A 20,870-nucleotide genomic window follows, 5' to 3' on the forward strand; every position below is an offset into this window, starting at 1 on the left:
TTGTAATGTACAAATTGGAGCGGTGGAGGGTCCACACGAGACGGAGTTCCGAGGCGAGCACGAGCAACACAAGGTGGTCAAAGGGAGGAGCTTGGAGAAGCTGTTGACCCTAGGTTGACCATTCGATCTTCTCATTGGCTTGAGAAGATGGTAGGGCCATGACTAAATCACAAATAGATTAATTAATTAATTGTTATGTATCTGATGCATGTTTAATAATTAATTAATTAATTAGTGCCTTAACGATTAGATTAGATCTAAGTCGTGCACATGATGCACCCTTGCGATTAGATTAGATCTAAGTCGTGCACAAGATGCATCCTTCTCGATTAGATTAGATCTAGATCGAACCAACTCTAAATGCCTAACCGTGCTGTGATACCTATCACTACCTCGATCACATGTATTGTTGAATCTGCCAAAGCAGAGCAATACATATTATCTTGGTAGGGTACGGAGGGACAATCTTGGTCCCGCCTATCAACGCATGGGTGAATACAAACTCAATTAGATTGAGTATTCCTAGTTACTCGGTTGGATCGAGTCAACTATAGGCATTATTCCAACGGTTGGAAAAGATAGGTCAAAATCACATCTATATTAACTCTCGGGCGTATTAGCCAAAGCTAACTCGAGTTTTAATATAAATGCGGATATTGATTCTATAAACAAGAGTTGCATAGAGATGTAATTGGTAATCGTTACCTACCGATCATACTAAGCCTTGGGCGTATTAGCCAAAGCTAACTCAAGGGTTAGTATGATGTGGATCTTGTCCCACAAGAATTATAGAATTCAGTGGGAGCATCATTTAATTAAAGGCCTAATTAAATGATTTTAAAGAATATGATACTTATTTCTGCATTTATTTCTGTTGTAGAATTGCCATGACGTCGAATACGAACATTTTCTCCCTGCGATCTGTCCTTAAGAAGGACAAGCTCAACGGAGCAAATTTCCTGGACTGGTACAGGAACCTGAGAATAGTTCTCACTCAGGAACGTAAACTGTACGTTCTGGAGCAGCCCGTTCCGGAGGCTCCTCCTGCCAATGCCCCGCGAGCTGACAAAGATGCTTACAAGAAGCATCAAGATGACGCATTAGATGTGTCATGTCTAATGCTCGCAACCATGAACTCTGAACTTCAGAAGCAACATGAGTTGATGGGTGCTTACGATATGGTTGCACATCTTTGTCAACTATATCAAGGACAAGCAGGGCACTGGAGGAGGAACTTCACGGGATACCTGGAAGATCTTAACAAGAAGAGAAATAAGATTTCTACTTCAGGTATAAATGTTATAGAAGTCAACCTCTCTATTTCTTCGTCGTGGGTATTAGATACCGGATGTGCTTCGCACATTTGTACTAATGTACAAGCACTGAGAAATAGCAGAGCATTGACGAAGGGCGAGATAGACCTACGAGTAGGCAATGGAGCACGGGTTGCTGCTGTTGCTGTAGGGACTTATTTTCTATCTCTGCCCTCTGGGCTTATACTAGAGTTAGACGATTGTTGTTATGTGCCTGCATTGACTAAGAACATTATATCAGTTTCTTGTTTGGACAAGAAAGGATTCTCGTTTATAATAAAGAACAAATGTTGTTCTGTCTATTTAAACGATATGTTCTATTGTAGTGCACCTCTGATAAACGGACTCTATATTCTAGACCTTGAGAGCCCTATCTATAACGTAAATACCAAGAGGTTCAAGTCTAATGACATGAACCAAACCTACCTTTGGCACTGTCGCTTAGGTCAAATCCCAGCTCCATAAGGATGGTTTGCTGGACTCATTTGATTTAGAATCATATGAGATATGCGAGTCATGCCTACGAGGCAAGATGACCAAGACTCCCTTTAGTGGGCACAGCGAGAGAGCGACTGATCTGTTAGGACTCATACATGGTGATGTATATGGCCCTTTCCTAGAGGCGGTTATAGGTACTTCATCACGTTTACTGATGACTTCAGTAGATACGGTTATGTGTACTTGATGACACATAAGTCTGAATCCTTTGAAAAGTTCAAAGAATTCAAGAATGAAGTACAGAACCAGCTTGGCAAGAGTATTAAAATACTTCGATCAGATCGAGGTGGTGAATACTTAAGCCATGAGTTTCGTGACTATTTAGCTGAGTGTGGGATTCTATCCCAACTCACTCCTCCTGGAACACCACAGTGGAATGGTGTGTCCGAAAGGAGGAATCGTACCTTATTAGATATGGTACGGTCTATGATGAGTCACACAGATCTTCCGACATACCTCTGGGGTTATGCTCTAGACACGGCAGCTTTCATACTCAACCGAGTTCCATCAAAGGCCGTGATAAAGACACCATATAGGATATTGACTGGGAGAGGTGTCTTTCATGAGGATTTGGGGTTGTGAGGCTTACGTTCGACGTCAAGTCTCGGACAAATTAGGACTCAAATCCGACAAGTGCTATTTCATCGAATATCCCAAGGAAACTAAGGGATATTACTTCTACATTCCCAGTCAACACAGTGGCAAAGACTGGGGTCTTTCTAGAAAGGGACTTTGTTTCTAGAAAGACTAATGGGAGCACGTTCGATCTTGAAGAAGTTCAAGATGCGAACAATAGCACTGATGCCTCGATGGAAGTTGAACTGGAACCACAAAGTGTTGTGGATAATGTTGTTCCACAAAGAGTTGAGGAACAACAACCAGTTCAAGTAGACATACCTCTTCGCAGGTCTGATAGGGTACGTCGTCAGCCTGAGAGATACTCATTTCTATTGTCTGACCATCCATGATGACGTTGTGCTCATAGAGGATGAGCCTACCACCTATCAGGAAGCTGCGATGAGACCAGATTCCGAGAAATGGCTAGAAGCCATGAGATCCGAAATGGATTCCATGTACACCAACCAAGTATGGACTTTGGTTGATCCACCTGAAGGGGTAAAACCCATTGGGTGTAAGTGGGTCTTTAAGAGAAAGACTGACATGGATGGACTTATCTATAAGGGTCGCTTGGTAGCTAAAGGTTTCAAGCAAATTCATGGTATTGACTATGATGAAACCTTTTCTCCAGTAGCGATGTTTAAGTCTATTCGGATCATGCTTGCTATTGCAGCCTACCATGACTATGAGATATGGCAGATGGATGTCAAAACTGTGTTTCTGAATGGAAGCCTACTCGAGGGTTTTGTAGATCCACAGCATACTAGCAGAGTATGCAAGCTGCATAGGTCCATTTATGGACTAAAGCAAGCTTCTCGGAGCTGGAATCTTTGATTCGATGATGCAATCAAACAGTTTGGTTTCATCAAGAATGAAGATGAGCATTGTGTCTACAAGAAGGTTGTAGGGGATATAGTTGTCTTCCTCATATTGTATGTGGATGACATACTACTCATTGGGACGGACATCCCTATGCTTCAGTCTGTCAAGACCTGGCTAGGGAGTTGCTTCTCAATGAAGGACTTAGGTGAGGCATCCCGCATTCTAGGGATTCAGATCTATAGAGATAGATCTAAGAGATTGCTTGGCCTAAGTCAGAGTACATACATTGACAATGTACTCCTACGGTTTGTCATGCAGAACTCCAAGAAGGGATTTCTGCCGATGTCACATGGTGTGAGTCTTTCGAAGACTCAAGGTCCCTCTTCTAGAGAGGAGAGAGACCGCATGGATAAGATCCCTTATGCCTCAGCCATAGGATCGATCATGTACGCCATGCTATGTACTCAACCTGATGTCTCGTATGCTTTGAGCATGACGAGCAGATCAGATCCGGTGAAAGTCACTAGATAGCGGTCAAGAATATTCTTAAGTACTTAAGAAGGACTAAAGAATATTTCTTGATATATGGAGGCAATGATGAGCTAGCGTAAAGGTTACGGTGATGCCAGCTTCCAGACCGATCGGGATGATTACCGATCGCAATCGGGGTTCGTGTTTTGCTTAAATGGTGGTGTTGTGAGTGGAAGAGTTCTACCTGTGAGGTGGAATATATTCTAGCTTCGGAGGCAGCAAAGGAGGCGATTTGGATCCGGAAGTTCATCACCGAACTTGGGGTATCGCTGACCCGATTAAGCTCTATTGTGACAACAATGGAGCTATAGCACGAAGGAACCTCGCTCACACCGGCGGACCAAGCACACAGCGCTTCCATCTCATTCGAGAGATTATCGATAGAGGAGATGTGAAGATTTCCAGACTACAGAGGCTAACATCGCAGATCCCTTGACCAAGGCTTTGGCACAAAGGAAGCATGATGGTCACACTAGGTCTTTAGGCCTTAGAGCCTATACTGATTGGCACTAGTGCTAGTGGGAGATTGTTAGTTAGAGCCCTAGAGCCAATCATTTGATGATTGTATGGACTCATGTATATCATATTCTTGTATATTAATAAAGGCATTTGTTTGGTTATTATACTTAATTGTATTAGTGTCAAATAGACTAAGTATAATAGCGTCCTTGAGTAGAAGGTTCATACCTATATCAATCGATTAGTTGAATCGATAGTGAGATGATATAGGGAACACTACTCTAAATCATTCCTAGTCGAGTATTAACATTCAGGGACAATGTTAATGCAATAAGACTAGCATGTAGGTCAGCTCGATGACTTGATCTCACAAGTCATGGATATGGAGATATCAAGTTGACACATGGGTATACATTAGAGAATGTATACTGAATGACCCGCCATGAGAAAGTATCATGGATCGTTATATGAGTGTCATATACTTTCTCATGTGGCTATTAGTATGACTATTAGTCCTTGGACCTGAAGTCACCATGGTTCCCTATATAAGGAGTTACATACTTTGGCTTCGTCAAACGTCACCCGTAACTGGGTGGACTATAAAGGCGATTACTGGGTATGTAACAAATTATGTGGAGGGATGTGAGTGATGTAGATGGGATTTATCCCTCCTATATGACGGAAGTGACATCATTATTCTTGATAGAGTGAGACCACTAAGTGCATGGTCATGCCCAAATGAGTCAACATTAGATGTTGAGCTCATTTGATCGAGTGAGTCTACTTGGAGTTCAAGATTTAGATTGATTAGAGGATGACACGGTCTATGCCTCATATTGATCAATCTAGATGTCTAGGATACAAGGACAATGTCATATATTTTGTGAGGAGTCACAATTGGTAGTCACAAGGTGATGTCGGATCTCGACATTCTTGTAACTTGGGTAGTAATGATGTGTTGCTAGATACCGCTCATTACTTATGCTCCTAAATGGGTTTAGGGCATTGCCAACATTACAAGAACCTATAGGGTCACACACTAAGGACAATTAGATGGAGATTTGGTTCATATGATGAACCAAGAGGATTAGATTCATTTGATGAATCATATTGGATTAAGAGTAATCTAAATTGGGCTAATTGAGTTGGACTCAAGTTGATTCATGTATTCAATGAGTCTAATTTAGATTATGACTCATTAAATCAACTTAATTTAATGAATTAGATTCATTATATTAAGTTGGCTTGAATTATATGGTTGGATTAGATCAACCATGAGAAGATTTGATCAAGTTTGACTTGATTTGAGAGGAAGAGAAAAAGTCATGTTTGACTTGACTTTTTGCCACATCACTAGTGAGTTGGCAAGATGTGGACCAATAGGATTGCTCCACATCATCAATGTGTGCCACCTCATGGAGGTTACAAGCCTCCATAGCATTTAATGTGGCCGGCCCACATTAAATAAGGAGGTTACACTTGTTGCCATGTCATTTAGTGAGGTGGCAAGATGTGGACCAATAGTGTTGATCCACATCATCCTAGAGTGCCACCTCATGGGGGTTACAACTCTTAATGGTCTCCACATTAATTGGAATTAATGTGGGGAGTTACACCTCCAAGATGTGGCCGGCCACTCTAGTGGGGAATGAAAAATATTCATTTTTCATTCAAGTGTGATTAAGTCATCTTCTTCCTCTAGAGCTCTCTCTTCTCCCTCTCCTCCTCTCTTGGCCGAACAAGACAAGGTGCTAGCACACCTTTGTTTGATCTTCTCCATCAAGGATTGTTCGTGTGGATACTTCTAGAGGACCGTACACTTGACGGTCTAGAGATCCGGCACCTTGGACGAGCGGGAACGCGAAGGGCTTCGCTACAAGGGTAATGATCTTAACTTTAGTGTAGATCTAAAGTTTTTACAAACTCGTACAAGAAAAAGGTTTTTCGAAAAGTTTTGTTTACGAATCTTTGCACGAGATCCATGGCTTTGGGTGACTCGGGGTTTCCGCGACGCGAAAAAGCGGTTTTCGCGGCCCGACGAACCCAACACAAAGTCCTCAAGAAAAGCAAATGGAGCCAAGAACAAATCCAAAGATGTGATGTCAATGATAAAGTGACCAAGCTTTTGGTCAATCTATTGCCTAGCCACATTCTTGGAAAAATTGGAGAGTTCAAGGATGCCAAGGAGCTTTGGAGCAAATTGGCATCAATTCATGAGATCCCCTCCACTGTACAAGATCAAGAAGAATCCAAAAAGGTGACTCAGTGGATCAAATTCAAGAAGAAGAGGACTCCGAAGTTGAGAGATGCTCAACTTCCAAAGAAGAAGTCCAAGAAGCCTCATCTTCAAAGGAATGAAATGAAGATGGCAAGGAGAGGGCATACTCCTTGTTCCATGTCCAAGATGAAGATGAAGAAGTCTCCACCTCTAGGATTGAGGGGGAGCAACCTTCGGTGACACCGGATCAAGAAGAAGGAGAAGTCTCAACATCCGGATCAAGAGAAGAAGAGGATGAAGAAGCTTCCACCTCCACAAGTCGAGTCGAATCTATTGGAGGAGCATCATTATCGGATCAAGAGGAAGCCTCTACCTCCAGATCAAAAGGAGAAGATGTCATCCCTACACATGAAGGTATAAATGTTTCAAATAAAAATAAAAATCATATTATATGCTTTGAGTGTAGGGAACATGGGCATTACAAGAGCAAGTGCCCCAAATTGGCCAAGAAGAAGGGTCAGGTGGCACTAAAGGGCAAAGTGAAGCCCAAGGAGACCGTCCCCACAACGAAGAAGAGCAAGGAGCACATTGTGTGCTTCTCTTGCAATCAAAAGAGACATTATAGGAGCCAATGTCCCAAGGGGAAGAAAGCGGTCAAGGCTCATGGAGGAAGCACGACTCAAGGGGGAGCCTCCAAGGTAAAAAGAAAGGTATCATTTATTGAGCCTATCCCCTTAAATAATGGTAAAAAAGCATGCTCGTTCTAATATTTATCATTTTAATGCTATTTACCATAAAAATAGGGAGCATGGTAGTATTAAAGAAAAATATATGGCTCTTCATGCTAAAACCACTCAATCTAGGGCTAAGAAGGTAGATAACCAACTAGGAAGTAATCCTAAGGATGTTAGATATTTACCTAAGAAAAAGAAAAATCAAGATTTGAGTGAAAGACCCAAGGTTGAGGAATTATGGAGAGAAAATCAAGTCTTAAGGTCAAGACTTGATAAATTGGAAAGAACCCTTAGAAAGATCACAAATAATACACAAGGGTCCAAGAGTCAAAACCTAGGTTTAGGACAACAAAAGTCATCCAATGGCTATAGAGGTTTGGGGTACAAACTTAAGGCTAAGAAGGATGTAATTTCTTACCATAGAGTTCCATATAGCTATGAAACCGAGTCTAGGTCTAAGGGTCAAGTCAAAAGTACAAGGGAAGTTATCCCTAGGAGTATTTTTGCAACTAAGGTGACTAAGACTTCTAAGAAGTCTAACAAAGTCACTAAAAAGGTCACAAGGAAAGAAATCCCTAGGGTTGACCTAGAAAAGGTGACCAAGACTTCTAAGAAGCCAAACAAGGTCACTAGAAAGGTATCTAGGGAAGTTATTCCTAGTGAGTACCTAGAGCATCCAAAGAGTGCCAATAGGTTTTGGGTTCCTAGGAGCATCTTCTCTACCCCATAGATGGGTTAGAGAGTGTCAACTCTAAGTGGAAGGGTAGTTAACCCAATCATGATGAAGTTGACACTCAAGGAGCATTTTCAAGGTTATTATTAACCTTTGAAAATAAAAAGGATAAAGGGTTTACTCTTGGAAAGAGTAAAATGTGTCATATTTTGAGAATTAGATGAAATTTTAAATGACACAATTTGAGAAAAACATAAGAACTACCAAGTTGGGATTTTGGTATGTTCTTAGGAAGTTAAAGGCAAATTTAAGCCTTAACTCAATTGATTACTCTTTAAAAGAGTAAATTGTGCCAAAATTTGAGGAATATACTTAATTTAAATTGGCACAAATTAGGAAAAGCAAAAGAAATGTCAAATTTGGTTTTTGACATTTTCTTGGGAAATAGTGGGCAATCTAGGGTTTAAATTTTTAAGTTAGCTAAGGATTAAGGATACTTAGATAGGTAATCTAGGTATTTTATCTATGCTAACTTGCCATGCTTTGCTTGCCCATCAAATGCCATGACATCATATTTATTTATTTGTGTTTGCACTCATGCCTTATTATGAAAAACACAAAAATACCATGTCATGTCATCCATACATCATATAGTTATAGGAAATTTTCTTTTGAGAATTATTTCTTTTTGATGTATGCCATAACATCATCATGCATCATTTTAATTCCTTGTTTATTAAGGACAAATGGCATTAATTAACAAGTAACATCCTAGATAGATATGCATGATCCCTAGATTAAGGTAAAACCAAACTTTACATCTCACAAAGACCCATAAGGTGACTTGTATGTGTTTTAGTGCACATTAGATACAAGTGAGATGTTAGGATGATGAACAAAACTCAAGATGTTGATTTAGTGCATTCTTTTGAGTTTTAAGTTCATCAAAACACATAATTATGTGGTTTCCCATCATTGGAAAAGCTAATGTACAAGTCATGTACATTAAGCCCAAGGAACATGGTGGGATATTGATTTTTGAAAATTGTTTTAAAATGCTTTTGGAAAACCATTGGTGAAGGCTATCGTTTGATAGTAATCACCATTGAATAGTTAGGCACAAACTAGAAGAAAACACTAAAGTTTTTGCAAGTTTTCTAGTTTATGCAAATCTTTGAAAATATGAAGTATTTTCTTATAAAACTATTTTTCCATGATAATATATGCCCTAAATAGTGTCTACACAAATTTTCATGATTTTTAAAATTTTAGAGAAGTTTTGGGGAGTTTCTGAAATTCACCGCAAGTGAATTTCAGAACTATCAGACATTCAATCGATCACCCGATCGATTGAAGGGTCTCAATCGATCAGGCGATCGATTGAGAGCAAACTTCTCGCAAACAGAAGCTTCCTGGATCGATCCACCGATCGATCCAGCCCTCCTGAATCGATCAGTGGATCGATTCAAGCTGGTTCAATCGATTGGGACCCAACTCCAATCGATTGAGGAAGCTGATTTTGGCTGGGAAAGCCTGATTTCAGCATTCTAAACCAAGTTTAGTCTAGGAAATCATTCCTAACCTCTCAAAATACATTTATATACATAAAAAGGGTGTTTTCATGTTGAAAACAAGGATGGATTGGTTGAGGAAGACTAAATTAAAGTTTAGGTTGAGGTTTGGTTTCAATAATGAATTTTTGAACCTCAAACTTCTAAATTTGGGTTTCCTAAAAGTTTAGGGATTCCAAGTCATTGTTAGTATAATGATAGAAGTTCACGACCATGTCTTTAGGGGGAGTTACTCTTTAAGGACATGAAAAATTATTTTCATACACCTTGGAAGGTGGTTTTACCTTCTTTAGTGAAAATGCTCAAGGTTGGGTATTGGAATACAATGGAGAGTGGATATCTTCATTGTTTAAGTTAAAAATGCTCAAGGATGGGCATTTGTCTACATTGGGGAAGAATGTAGGGTTAAAGGAAAATAAAAGGTATGGGACTTTTATTATCGGGTTGATCACAATGAGTGAAGTTGTGAACAACGTTGAGTAACTCTTCAGGGGGAGAGTTTGTTTTGATGTGTGCCAATAGGAGGAGAAATGTAGGGTTTAAGTTAGGACTTCATTATCTAAGAGGGAGTTTGCCCTCTTAGGAGGAGAATGAAGGGTTTAACTTATGCCTTCATTACCTAGTGGCATGAAGGAGGTTTAGGCTATGGGATTAGCCTAACTTAAATAAGGTATTGTCAAACATAAAAAAGGGGGAGATTGTTGGGAGATTGTTGGTGCAATATTCTCCAGGTCAAGGTTGACCTAGTTTGACTAAGCTTGAATTGGGTCAAGCTCGAGTCTTAATGTTTATGTTTTGATGGTTAATACATGTTGACAATACATGTTTGACAATACATGTAGAAAACACATGGAGATTGCAGGTGCAATTGTTCATGTGTGGAGATTGTGATGGAGAGCCAAGTAGGTCAAGGTTGACCGGATACTTGACTGAAAAATCCTGGTGAGTGAAGCCAGGTGAAAGTCCTAACTTGGAGGTTAGGCAAAGGAAGTCCTAGTGAGTGAAGTTAGGTGAAAGTCCTGGTGAGTGAAGCCAGGCAGAAGAGAAGTCCTAGTGAGTGAAGCTAGGCAGAAGGGAAGTCCTGGTGAGTGAAGCCAGGCAGAAGAAAATCCTGGTGGGTGAAGCCAGGTGAAAGACCTAGTGAGTGAAGCTAGGCAGTGAGGAAATCCTAGTGAGTGAAGCTAGGTGAAAGTCCTGGTGAGTGAAGCCAGACAGAAGAAAATCCTGGTGAGTGAAGCCAGGTGAAAATCCTAGTGAGTGATGCTAGGTGAAAGTCCTGGTGAGTGAAGACAGGCACGGGGAAATCCAGATGGGTCAAGGTTGACCAGACATCTGGTGTAAGTCCAAGTAGGTCAAAGGGATTGACCGGATACTTGACACGAGGAAGAAAAGTCCAAGTATGTCAAAGGGATTGACCGGACACTTGGTGAGCGAGTCCTAGCAGGTCAAGGGTGACCGGATGCTAGGCACGATGAACTAACAGGTCACGGATGACCGGATGTTGGTTTAGGGGACTTTGGACTTGTTTTTGGGCAAAAATAAGGAGCCGGATCGATCAGCCGATCGATTGGCACATGCCCAATCGATCGGTCGATCGATTGGGTGAGTCCTTGCGACAAGCCTTCTCCCAATCAATCAGTGGATCGATTGGGGAGAAGCATCGCGCGAACAGAACAGCTCTGGATCGATCAGCCGATCGATCCAGATTCCCCCAATTGATCGGGCAATCGATTGGGAAGCTGCGATTTCGTGTGATGGGGTCTAGATCGATCGGTTGATCGATCCAAGCTATTCCAGAGAGCACAGAGGCGCTCTGGATTGATCGGTCGATCGATCCAAAGCCTAACCGATCGATTGGGAGCGTTCCAATCGATCGGGATCCGACCGTTGGCGTCATATTTAGCTGCAGGCGTTCGATTCCTTCGGCAACGCTTCATCGATTCATCTCAGATCTTCACTGTGCTCCCAGAGCTTCTCTACAAAGTTTAGATCGTCAGTTCTTGAAGGTTCTTGGAGGTCTTCCAAGTCAAGAGGCAGATCTACACCTGAAGAAGAAAGCTAGGGTTAGGGTTTTCAGTTGTAAAACCTGTAAGTTATTGCTTGTATTTGTTTTCCTTTCTTTCTTCTTGTACTGTGAGCTTGTAGGGCTTCTCCGCCTTCGGTAGTTACCGAAAAGGAGTGATTTCTTAGTGGAGAGTGCGTGAGTGGGTGTGGATCCTTGGACTAGTCACCTCTTGTGAGATGGATACCAAGTAAACCCTCCGTGTTAGCATTGTGTAGTTTGTTTGTGTATTTTCCGCTGCATATCTTGAAGAAACAAGCAACGAAGAGAACGAAGAGCGCACCGAGCTATTCACCCCCCCCTCTAGCTACATAATCAATCCCAACACAAGGGTCTCGCTTCTTCTTCTTACTGTGCCCTAGCCACAGTCCGCCACCGTCGAACGGAGCAGTGTCGACCACCAAATCTCTCTGGCGTGCCCTATATTGGGTCCATACTCGTCGAGCCCTAAACCACTGATGCTGTCTCCACCGCTAAGATCAGGACACGCCGCTCGCCCTTGTGCGCCGACGTCGCGTGATCTGTTTTCCAGCAACCCCTTTCTTCCGTCTTGCTGAGCATCCCCCTCTTCCGATTGCTGAGTTCAGTTCGACAGTTGTCCCTCAGACCCGTTCATCTCCTCGCGCCAAACAACATCGCGTCGTGCCCTAGATTTGGTCCACCGCCACCCCTGCACGAGTTGGCCTTCAACCAGAGGCGAAGATCCAAGCCCTAGTTGCTTCACCCATGCCCTAGACCTCACCATCGGGTCTTCCTTCTTCGCCACCAGCCGCCGGCAAAGAGGAAACAAGGGGTATCGAGTAGGTAAGGCTTATTGGGTATTTGGATTTTTATCTTGTGCTGAATTGATGGGCTAATCGCTGTGGTACAATCACTGTGTGTTCTCTGTAGCAGCTACTCATAGTTTCCGGCAATAGATTCCCGCGGCTGCCATATCTGTTGTGATCAACCGGAGAGGTTTGGCGCTGAGATAAGATAAGAAATAGATTAATTGTTTCATTTGTAGTAGCGTACATAGGATTTGAACTAGAAAAGGTTAAGAATAAATTGTACTTGAATTTAATTAAGTTTAGGTTGATAAGGCTAGTTGCAAATCTTAATTGGAAGGTGAAATAGTTAGAATTTGTTTAATTCAAGGATTTTAAAATATAAAGGAAGGATAATATTATTGAATAGGTTTGGAGATTTTTATTTAGCTATATAGCTAAATACATTATGTTTGATAACACAGGACTTTAACGCGAGACGAGCATCTCGACGTCGGATTTGGACCGGATTAGACCTTTCTATTGAAGGCGGGTACCTTGACTTATCTATTTTAATATGTTATGTTGATATGTTTAGTAATATTTATGTTCATTTCTGCATTGGTATGTCATTATCTATTACCTGAGCATGCTATATTTATTTCCTAGTATTGTATTCATGTTCCTTTGATTATATATGACCTTAAGGAAATGACAAATCATGCCTTATTATGTTCAGGATCTAGGTTTTTATACCATATTTGATCTATGTACCTAAACCATTGATTTGATCAATTTGTCCTATAATACATATTTTGGTAGAGATTGATAGGATCAGGATATTTTCATGCTTAGTGTCATGCATCATCTCGCATGATTGCATGTTGTGCGATTGTTGGCTCCATTATTATTGAGCACATCGCCAGTTACATGGATCTGCGCATACAACCACTCATGAGTTTGTGGTTTTTATCAGGCAGGGTGTGTTGCAGCAGGTTGCTCTATCAAGGGCTCCGCTGGTCCACTCATGGGTAGTGTGACGCAGCGTGGTAGCAAGACAGGGATCCTTCCTCTGGACTAATTCAGGGAGATGAGAGCATTGAGCTCCCCCACTTATAATTTGAGGTAAGGAGGATAGGTGTACTCCGATAGCATCCCGTCCACTCAATCACTCAGGAGCAGTGATGGCAGATTGCACGGTTGTCACAGCTCTACTCACTCGGTCTCACCATCGTGTGTGAGATGGCTGACTGGCAGTAGGGGTGACCAGAACATGTCATTGGCATCATACGCATTGATGCATTTATTGCTTGTGTTTGCTGTACTTATTTGCTGCATATTTGGTGGATACATATGTTTGACATGCATACAGGATTTATGATACTCTCGGTCTGATGACCTTGTTATCTCTATACCAGTCCTGGTTAGTACAGTTTTTCTCCTGTTTATTTCAGTTTGCATTTATCATTCCTATATCAGGAGACTATATATACGCATAATTATTGCTATTAGTTATTTCTTACTATGCATGTTAGTAGTTACCTGCTGAGGAGTTGACTCACCCCGTTGATATTACTATTTCAGGTTGAGGTTGTCCGGAGATCTCCAGTCGCTAGTCCCCCTGCAGATCGCAAGGATGTTTGTTTGGTTTTTTAGTTTTTTTTCTTATTATACTATTTAAACTTGTTCTGGTTTTGGCACTTGGATCTTGTATGATCCTTTATTATCGTTGGATTTTATTTGGATATGTTCTGCTACATGCCTACTTGGACGGCAGAAGAGGTGAGTTGATTTTATTTGCGTCATTGTGATTTTAGTTTTATGGGTGTAGTTGAGTAGGAATATGATTTGAGTTTTATGGATGTAGTTGAGTAGGAATATGATTTGAGTTTTATGAGTGTAGTGGAGTAGGATATTTGAGATGTTTTCCTTATTGTTGCTTATGTTTGTTTTCTTTACTATTAAACTATGTGGGTGCTTGCTTTATATATATTGTTATTGTTCCGGCTGTGTTGATCGAGGTATATGTGGCCCTGAGAGCATTGTAGGAAGTTTCATATTGTCACTCGTACAGGGGAAATGCTGCAGAAATTTCTTCTGGTAGGGACTACCTGGGACGTGACAGAGAGAGCGGCGAGGGAAATTTTAATATTAAACTTTCCCAGTTTTTACCCGCGAAGTTGGCTGGACGACGGAGACGGAGGTTGCGAATGGGAGAGAGAGAGTGGGGAGAGAGATTTTAATTTGGGTCATTTCTGCCGCTGAAGTTTTGAACAGAGGCCCGAAAGGGAGAGAGAATAAAAGGAATATTTTATTTGTAGGGAAACCAAGCTGACAACGTCACATCTGCGCGTCGCTCACGATTGCGCACAAAACATCGCCCAATATATATATATATATATATATATATATATATATATATATATATATATATATATATATATATATATAACGGTTTGTGAACCGATCACGCGATCTCCCTCCACATTTGTGTTGTTCTCTTCCTAGAAGTAGAAGAACTACATGAGCGGAGGCTCCGCTTCTTTTCCTCCTCTCCCGTTCCTCTCTTCCCTCTTCCGTATTCTAGGGATTGTCTCTTCCTCCTCTTCCGCTCTTCTCTCTCTCTTTCACCTCTTGAAGTGAAGGACCTAAAAATGGCTTCTTTGACATGATTTCACTTCTATATATTGATCATCATGGGGGTCCGTATGGAGGTCTGAGGATTGTGTGATTTGAGCTTTGTTTCTTCGGATACAAATGGCCGATTTCCGGAACAAGGAGTCGGAACGCGAGTTCCGTCGGAGACTGGAGGAGCTGCTCCCCCGCCCCCTCCGCGGCGATGCTTGTGCAAGCGAGGAGACCGACGAAGCAGCTGGTGCCGGAGGAAGCGAAGGCCTCGATCAGAGTGCCCGCCGCCGTCGGCGATCCGACCTCGAGGGTGATGACCTAGCCGAGTCATCGGCCGCCGCGCGCCGCCACAATCGGATTTTGAGCCAGTGGGCTGCTAGGCAGGCGGAGGAGATGATCATCACCAACATCGAGAGGAGGAACCGGGAATCAGAACTGATGGCGCTCGCGCGCCTCCACGCCGTGTCGATGCTCGACGCCTCCTTCCTCCGCGAGACGCGGCGGGCGCAGTCCTCGGTCGAGCGCCCCGTGGCTGCCCGGGCGCCCTCCGTTCTCCAGAGGTGGCGCGAGCTCGAGGGCGAGTCGGTGGCCAGGGAGAGGAGAAGACCTGCGCCATCCCCCATCTCCACTGATAATAATCATCACCATGTCGAGGTTGACAATGCTGGCGACAGGGTTTCGAGCAGACAGCAGTCTCCTGACAATGACGGAGTTCGAGAGAGGGAAAGGGAGAGGGAGAGGCGGATTGTTAATGGTTGGATGACCGACATTGCCATGGCAGACACTGCTTCACAAATTTTGCCACGGAGTGGTAGTGGCAGTCCAACGAGCGAATGGCTCGATGAGAGGGAGCGTGAGAGGGTAAGGCTGGTGAGGGAGTGGATGCAGACTCTAAGCCAGCACAGGGACACTTCGGCTATTAGGAGGGAGGAGTGGGAGAGGGATTATTTAGTAACAAACCATGAAGGTCGTCGAGCCGAACCCACGCGAAGGAACTTGCTGAGTATCCGAGGAAGGCAGGCTCGCCATGATCTGATCATGAGGAATGTCAGGGAGAGGGAAAGTGAGCTTCAGGTCTTGTCAGAACGCCAGCCCGTTTCACAGTTCTCCAATCGCAATCAGATACAGGTGAGTTTGTTCACGGTCTCGTTATCTAACTTTCAAAGTATTGCCCTTCGATCGTTGTTCATCATCTTTCATTTCTCAGTTTGTCTCTCTTTTTTTGGATATGTTGGATACACCCAGCAAATAGTCCTTCATAATCATTCTTCCAATTGTTTGCTGATTCTAGTTATGTTCCTTCGTGGTTAACAGATCCTGATCCTACTTTAGATAACACGTTGTAGTAAACCTTGCAGAGCCACTCAATTCTGTGTTGAATTTATTCTGTTCAAAAAAATCTTGTTGCATAAATTGGTGTCAGATTTGGAAGCAATAGTTTTTTTAGATCTACATGGAGGATGCTTCCCTTAACATGGGGTATTACATCTGCATGCCTAATTGCTTGAGATAACAAGTTGGTGGTGGAACCTATAGACTATAGTTGTTTAACTTTTTCTCTGTAAGGGTTGAAACTTAGCAGAGTTTCCTTAACTTGTCTAACTGGGATTTGTGTACTAGTGTTATCGTTTACAAGTTATGTCACTCAACTGGATACGAGTATATGGATATTAGGTCTCTGATATAAATGCCCTGTTACACATGATCAATTGAGTTGTAGGTGTTTGACTCTGTGTATCAGGTGCGCGACACATGAATACAGAGGCATAGAAAAAGAGTAGAGGATCAGTGACTGCTAGTATCATAATTGACGCTATTCAGCTGGAAGTTGGATCATGATATTCCCTGTAATTTAGCAAACTCTTCAGTTTATCTACCATAGATGCAATTTTGAATTGATATTACTTGAGTTTAACAAGAAGTTTATAGGGCATTCTTATTACATCATACTCATGTACGTCATCTAGTGTAAATAAATCGACAGTATCAAACTCAGATCTTGTATTTCAAATCTCCAGTTGAAGATGTGTTACTTGAATTCTTTATGTTGATTTCTTTGACTTCGTTTGTTTCTTTCACTGTGATCGAAACTAAATGATAACCATCTTCCAGTCTGTGCTCCAAGGTAGCTTCCTGAGAATAGGTGATACCATTGAGGACGGGCAACTTCATTCAGATGCTGCTACTGAAAGAATCCACCTTAGACAACATCAGACTGTATCTAGCATCAGGTATGATTTCCTGTTGGCCATAATTGTCTTGTACAAATTCAAGGATTTGTTGGACTAATTTTGGAGCATTTGCTTGTGCTAAAACAATTATCTAAACTTCAGACTGTCTAAAAATGATATAAAACTAACTACAACTCTACTGGTTTTAAAAGTAGGTAACCTTAGATCAGATTTACACTGACTGGCTAGAAGGATTTTCTGGGATCTTTAGCGGAATCCAAATAGTGGTACTGAGAACTATTTAACTGATGCATGATTTTCCTTGTGTTGAACTATTAGCAAACTTGTCACACTTAAAGTTGCATCTTCCATATCAGTGACGAACTCCTTGTAAATTCTAACAATAACATTCCTAATCATGTAGACAAGAAATTAATCATAAATTTGTCTTCTTTGTTGTGAAGAAGTTGTGGATATTGGTCACAAAATACTTAAACCTCATCAATAGAAATTGAGTGGAATCCAATTTTTATGTTTGATGAGAATCAGGAATCACATTCTAACAGAATAAGTATACTTTTGTAGAGTTTAGGAAAGGGAACATTGTATATTTGTATTTTACTATCTTTCATAAATGTAAACATGAAAAAATGTAAACATGAGTAATTATATCTAATGAGCATAAGACTAGGTTATAGTACCTTATTTTTTTATCTAACAACTCCGATAGAGTGCTTTTATGGAAACAAAATATTTTTTTAGCATGTCAAAAAAGAAGTGTCTGTCCTGATTTGCATGTGTCATGTTATTAGAATTTAAATACACCAAGCATGTTGCTATATATCCTTAACTATAACAATCGTTATAACTTATTTGCATTTTCTTGCTCATTTGTTGGTTTACTGCCTGTTTATAAGAAGAACAAAAATATCATTACTATTCTACTGTTCTTGTACACGTTCACAAAATTAGATGGTTGTCGTCAGTCTTAAAAAATATGGTAACTACTATTTTCAGGGAAGAATTTCACTCTCAAGATGACCTTACCATAACACCTGAATCGCACAGCCAATCTGTTGATGGAAACAGAAATGGAACTACTCTATCAACTGCATTGGCTCAATCAGATGAGATACTTGATCAATTCCAAGCAAGAAGTATTCCTGTTGAAATCCATCAAACAGCTGAGCTGGATTCAGAAATACCAATGGAGAGTGGCATGCAAAACAGTGACTTACACTGGACAGATTCTGTAATTCAGGAAGATGAACAGCTACAAGGTGAAACAGAACCCGAGCAAACTGATCAGCAACAGGCTGTTGAAGTCGAGTTTAGTGCACAGCAAAATGTCCATGCTGATGAACCTGATAGGGACTGGCAGGAAAATTTAGACCAAGAGTGGCTTCCTGAGACACCTGAAGATGATGGATCAGGTGATCATCTTCTGGAAGCACGTGAGAATTGGCATGACAACAATCCTCAAGTAACTGAAACAAACTGGCAAGATAGATCATCGGACCCTTTTAGCAGTCCACATTCATATCCTGATATAACAAATCGATTTATCTCATCTGAAGATGATAGTGTGTACAATTTGGAACTTCAGGAACTCTTAAGCAGGTATTCATTCGTATTAGAATGCGCATCTTCACCTAAGGATCTTCCTTTCTTTGATTTCCTTTTCATTCATCCTATAGGAGGAGTGTGTCTAATCTTCTTCACAGTGCATTTCGTGAAAGTCTAGACCATTTGGTACAATCATATATCGAAAGGCAGGGACGTGGACCATTTCAATGGGACATGGAAGGAATGCCTAACCATGAGTTACTAGAGCAAGATCAGAGACACCAAACAGACGTGGTTCAAAGCCAGCAAGATTCTGTTAGGCAACTGCGTGCTCCACCAGCACCACGGCCACCAACTCCACCTCCACCCCCATTATGGCATGCAGAAGTTCATCATAGTTGGAGTCGTCAGAGCATCCGTCGCTCAGAAGTCGTAAGCTATATTCTCCTCAGTCTTGTTTAGTGCTTACGTCAAGCTTTTATTACTACATCATGTCTCTATTTTCAGTGCAATTTGCTGATGCTTTCTTTCTGTGACCTTAAAATCTCATCTCAACCTGATTTGCTCTTATTGGTGCAGGAATGGGATATGATCAACAGTTTAAGGACTGACATGGGGAAGCTTCAGCAAGTGATGGGTCATATGCAGAATATGCTGGAGACGTGCATGGACATGCAGTTAGAGTTGCAGCGTGCAGTTAGGCAAGAGGTTTCAGCAGTTCTAAACCGTTCTGTTGGAGAACATGGTCAGCAACTTCCTTTTAGTTTCTTAATCCCTACGTTCATTTCTTATATAATTAAACTCCATGGTTCAAAACTTCATTCTCATCCTTGAGTTTTCATCTTCATCTTCTCCATGATAAAGCATAAGATTCATTAGCTGAAACATCATATCATCCGGGAAGTTCAATTTTGTAAGCATTTTTACCACGATGCAGCTTCAGTGTGCTTTGTGAGTTGTTTTGGTTGTCATATCAAAGTCAAGAATCAGAGAGAACAGAGAGCTGAGTGATCAAAAAGATTTGATGTCGAAGGATCTACCACCTTCTTTCTCTCATCCTCACCTCATTTAACTATGCATCAAAATAACAACAGATCCTTTTAAACTATTTGTCATAATTTCAGTTTGATATACATTTTGCTGGCATATCTAATGTCCAGTCCATTTTTCACTCAGGCGAGAACCAGCAGCATTTATTACTGGATGGAAGAAACTGGAATCACGTCAGAAAGGGGACTTGTTGCGTCTGTTGTGATAAGCAAATTGATTCTCTCATCTACAGGTTCCAAATTTTTGTTTTCTACTTCGAATCTTTGGTATCAATTTCCAGTTCAATTCTCATGCACCATTCTTTCCTGTTGCATCCAGATGTGGGCACATGTGCACTTGCAACCGGTGTGCACACGAGTTAGTTCGAGGCAACAGTAAGTGTCCGTTGTGCCGCGCACCCATTGTTGAGGTGATTCGAGCCTACTCCATTGTATAGGTACGGACAATTAACTAAATTGAGAGGAAAGGAATCTGCCATTAGTTCTATTAGCGAGCCCGCCCATTGTTGAGGTGATTGGAGCCTACTCCATTGCATAGGAACAATGAAGATGACATTAAAAGGAAGGGAGCCAGCCATAAGTTCTACTAGCGAGAGATTCTTTGGTGCATCAGTACTTGTTTAGGCGTAGGTAACTTTTGTGCATACCCAAGACATGTCCCAAGTCACGTTGAGTGAACATGTAAAATGGCACTTTCTCGTCGCTGAGGTGCAAGGGAAATGCATTAGTAATTATCTTATCATCATTTCTATCAAATTATCAAGCCATATTTATTGTATCTTTCTTTATTTGTGAGGCGTATCTCTACTTCATTTTATCAAGTCGACTATTTATCCAGTGTGCTTGTAACCTATGTGCCCGAGTTGAGTTGGTTTGAGACAATGTCAAAAGCTTATAGCATTGCACACCTATCATCGCAGTGATCTGAGCCCAATCAAAATAGGAAAATTTCCTTCGATAAAATCAGATTGAGTTCCAATTCCAAAACTTCCATAAGCCACACATAAATAGCATGCTAGCAGTCAAATAAGCAAAAGAAGATATCCAACACAAAAAAAAAAAATTGTTGTTTATGAACACGTGCATGACTTCCTATAGAACTCTACCCCAGGCCCAACTATTACACGAGGAGGATCAGAGGAAAAAAAAATCGCACACAATTGCATTACACTAATATGATCTATGAACTCAGTAATTGCTCAACAAACCGG

The 20,870-nt window shown here is 41.4% G+C and overlaps 1 protein-coding gene across 2 annotated transcripts; it reads left to right on the forward strand.

The window, feature by feature from the left end:
• The first annotated feature begins 14,784 nt into the window (after nucleotides 1-14,784).
• LOC122024362 lies at nucleotides 14,785-20,868 on the forward strand. Of its 2 annotated transcripts, XM_042582975.1 has the most exons (8): nucleotides 14,785-16,001; nucleotides 16,986-17,104; nucleotides 18,062-18,664; nucleotides 18,742-19,042; nucleotides 19,190-19,355; nucleotides 19,787-19,892; nucleotides 19,979-20,096; nucleotides 20,198-20,868. In XM_042582975.1, exons 1-7 carry the CDS (start codon nucleotides 15,003-15,005, stop codon nucleotides 20,094-20,096), a joined length of 2,412 nt encoding a protein of 803 aa, XP_042438909.1. In that variant the 5' UTR covers nucleotides 14,785-15,002; the 3' UTR covers nucleotides 20,198-20,868. The 2 variants fall into 2 exon arrangements, with proteins under 2 accessions (XP_042438909.1, XP_042438908.1); XM_042582974.1 differs by having other exon boundaries at nucleotides 19,979-20,868.
• The last annotated feature ends 2 nt before the right edge of the window (nucleotides 20,869-20,870 follow it).

The sequence above is a fragment of the Zingiber officinale genome, chromosome 9B, assembly GCF_018446385.1.
Source record: "Zingiber officinale cultivar Zhangliang chromosome 9B, Zo_v1.1, whole genome shotgun sequence".
NCBI lineage: Eukaryota > Viridiplantae > Streptophyta > Magnoliopsida > Zingiberales > Zingiberaceae > Zingiber > Zingiber officinale.

Excerpts from the sequence above, each read along its gene's own strand:
- LOC122024362 (XM_042582974.1), top strand. The coding sequence starts at position 15,003 with ATGGCCGATTTCCGGAACAAGGAGTCGGAACGCGAGTTCCGTCGGAGA. Across the intron at positions 16,002-16,985 it reads CCAATCGCAATCAGATACAG|TCTGTGCTCCAAGGTAGCTT; the intron begins GTGAGTTTGTTC and ends ACCATCTTCCAG. Across the intron at positions 19,043-19,189 it reads GCATCCGTCGCTCAGAAGTC|GAATGGGATATGATCAACAG; the intron begins GTAAGCTATATT and ends TTATTGGTGCAG.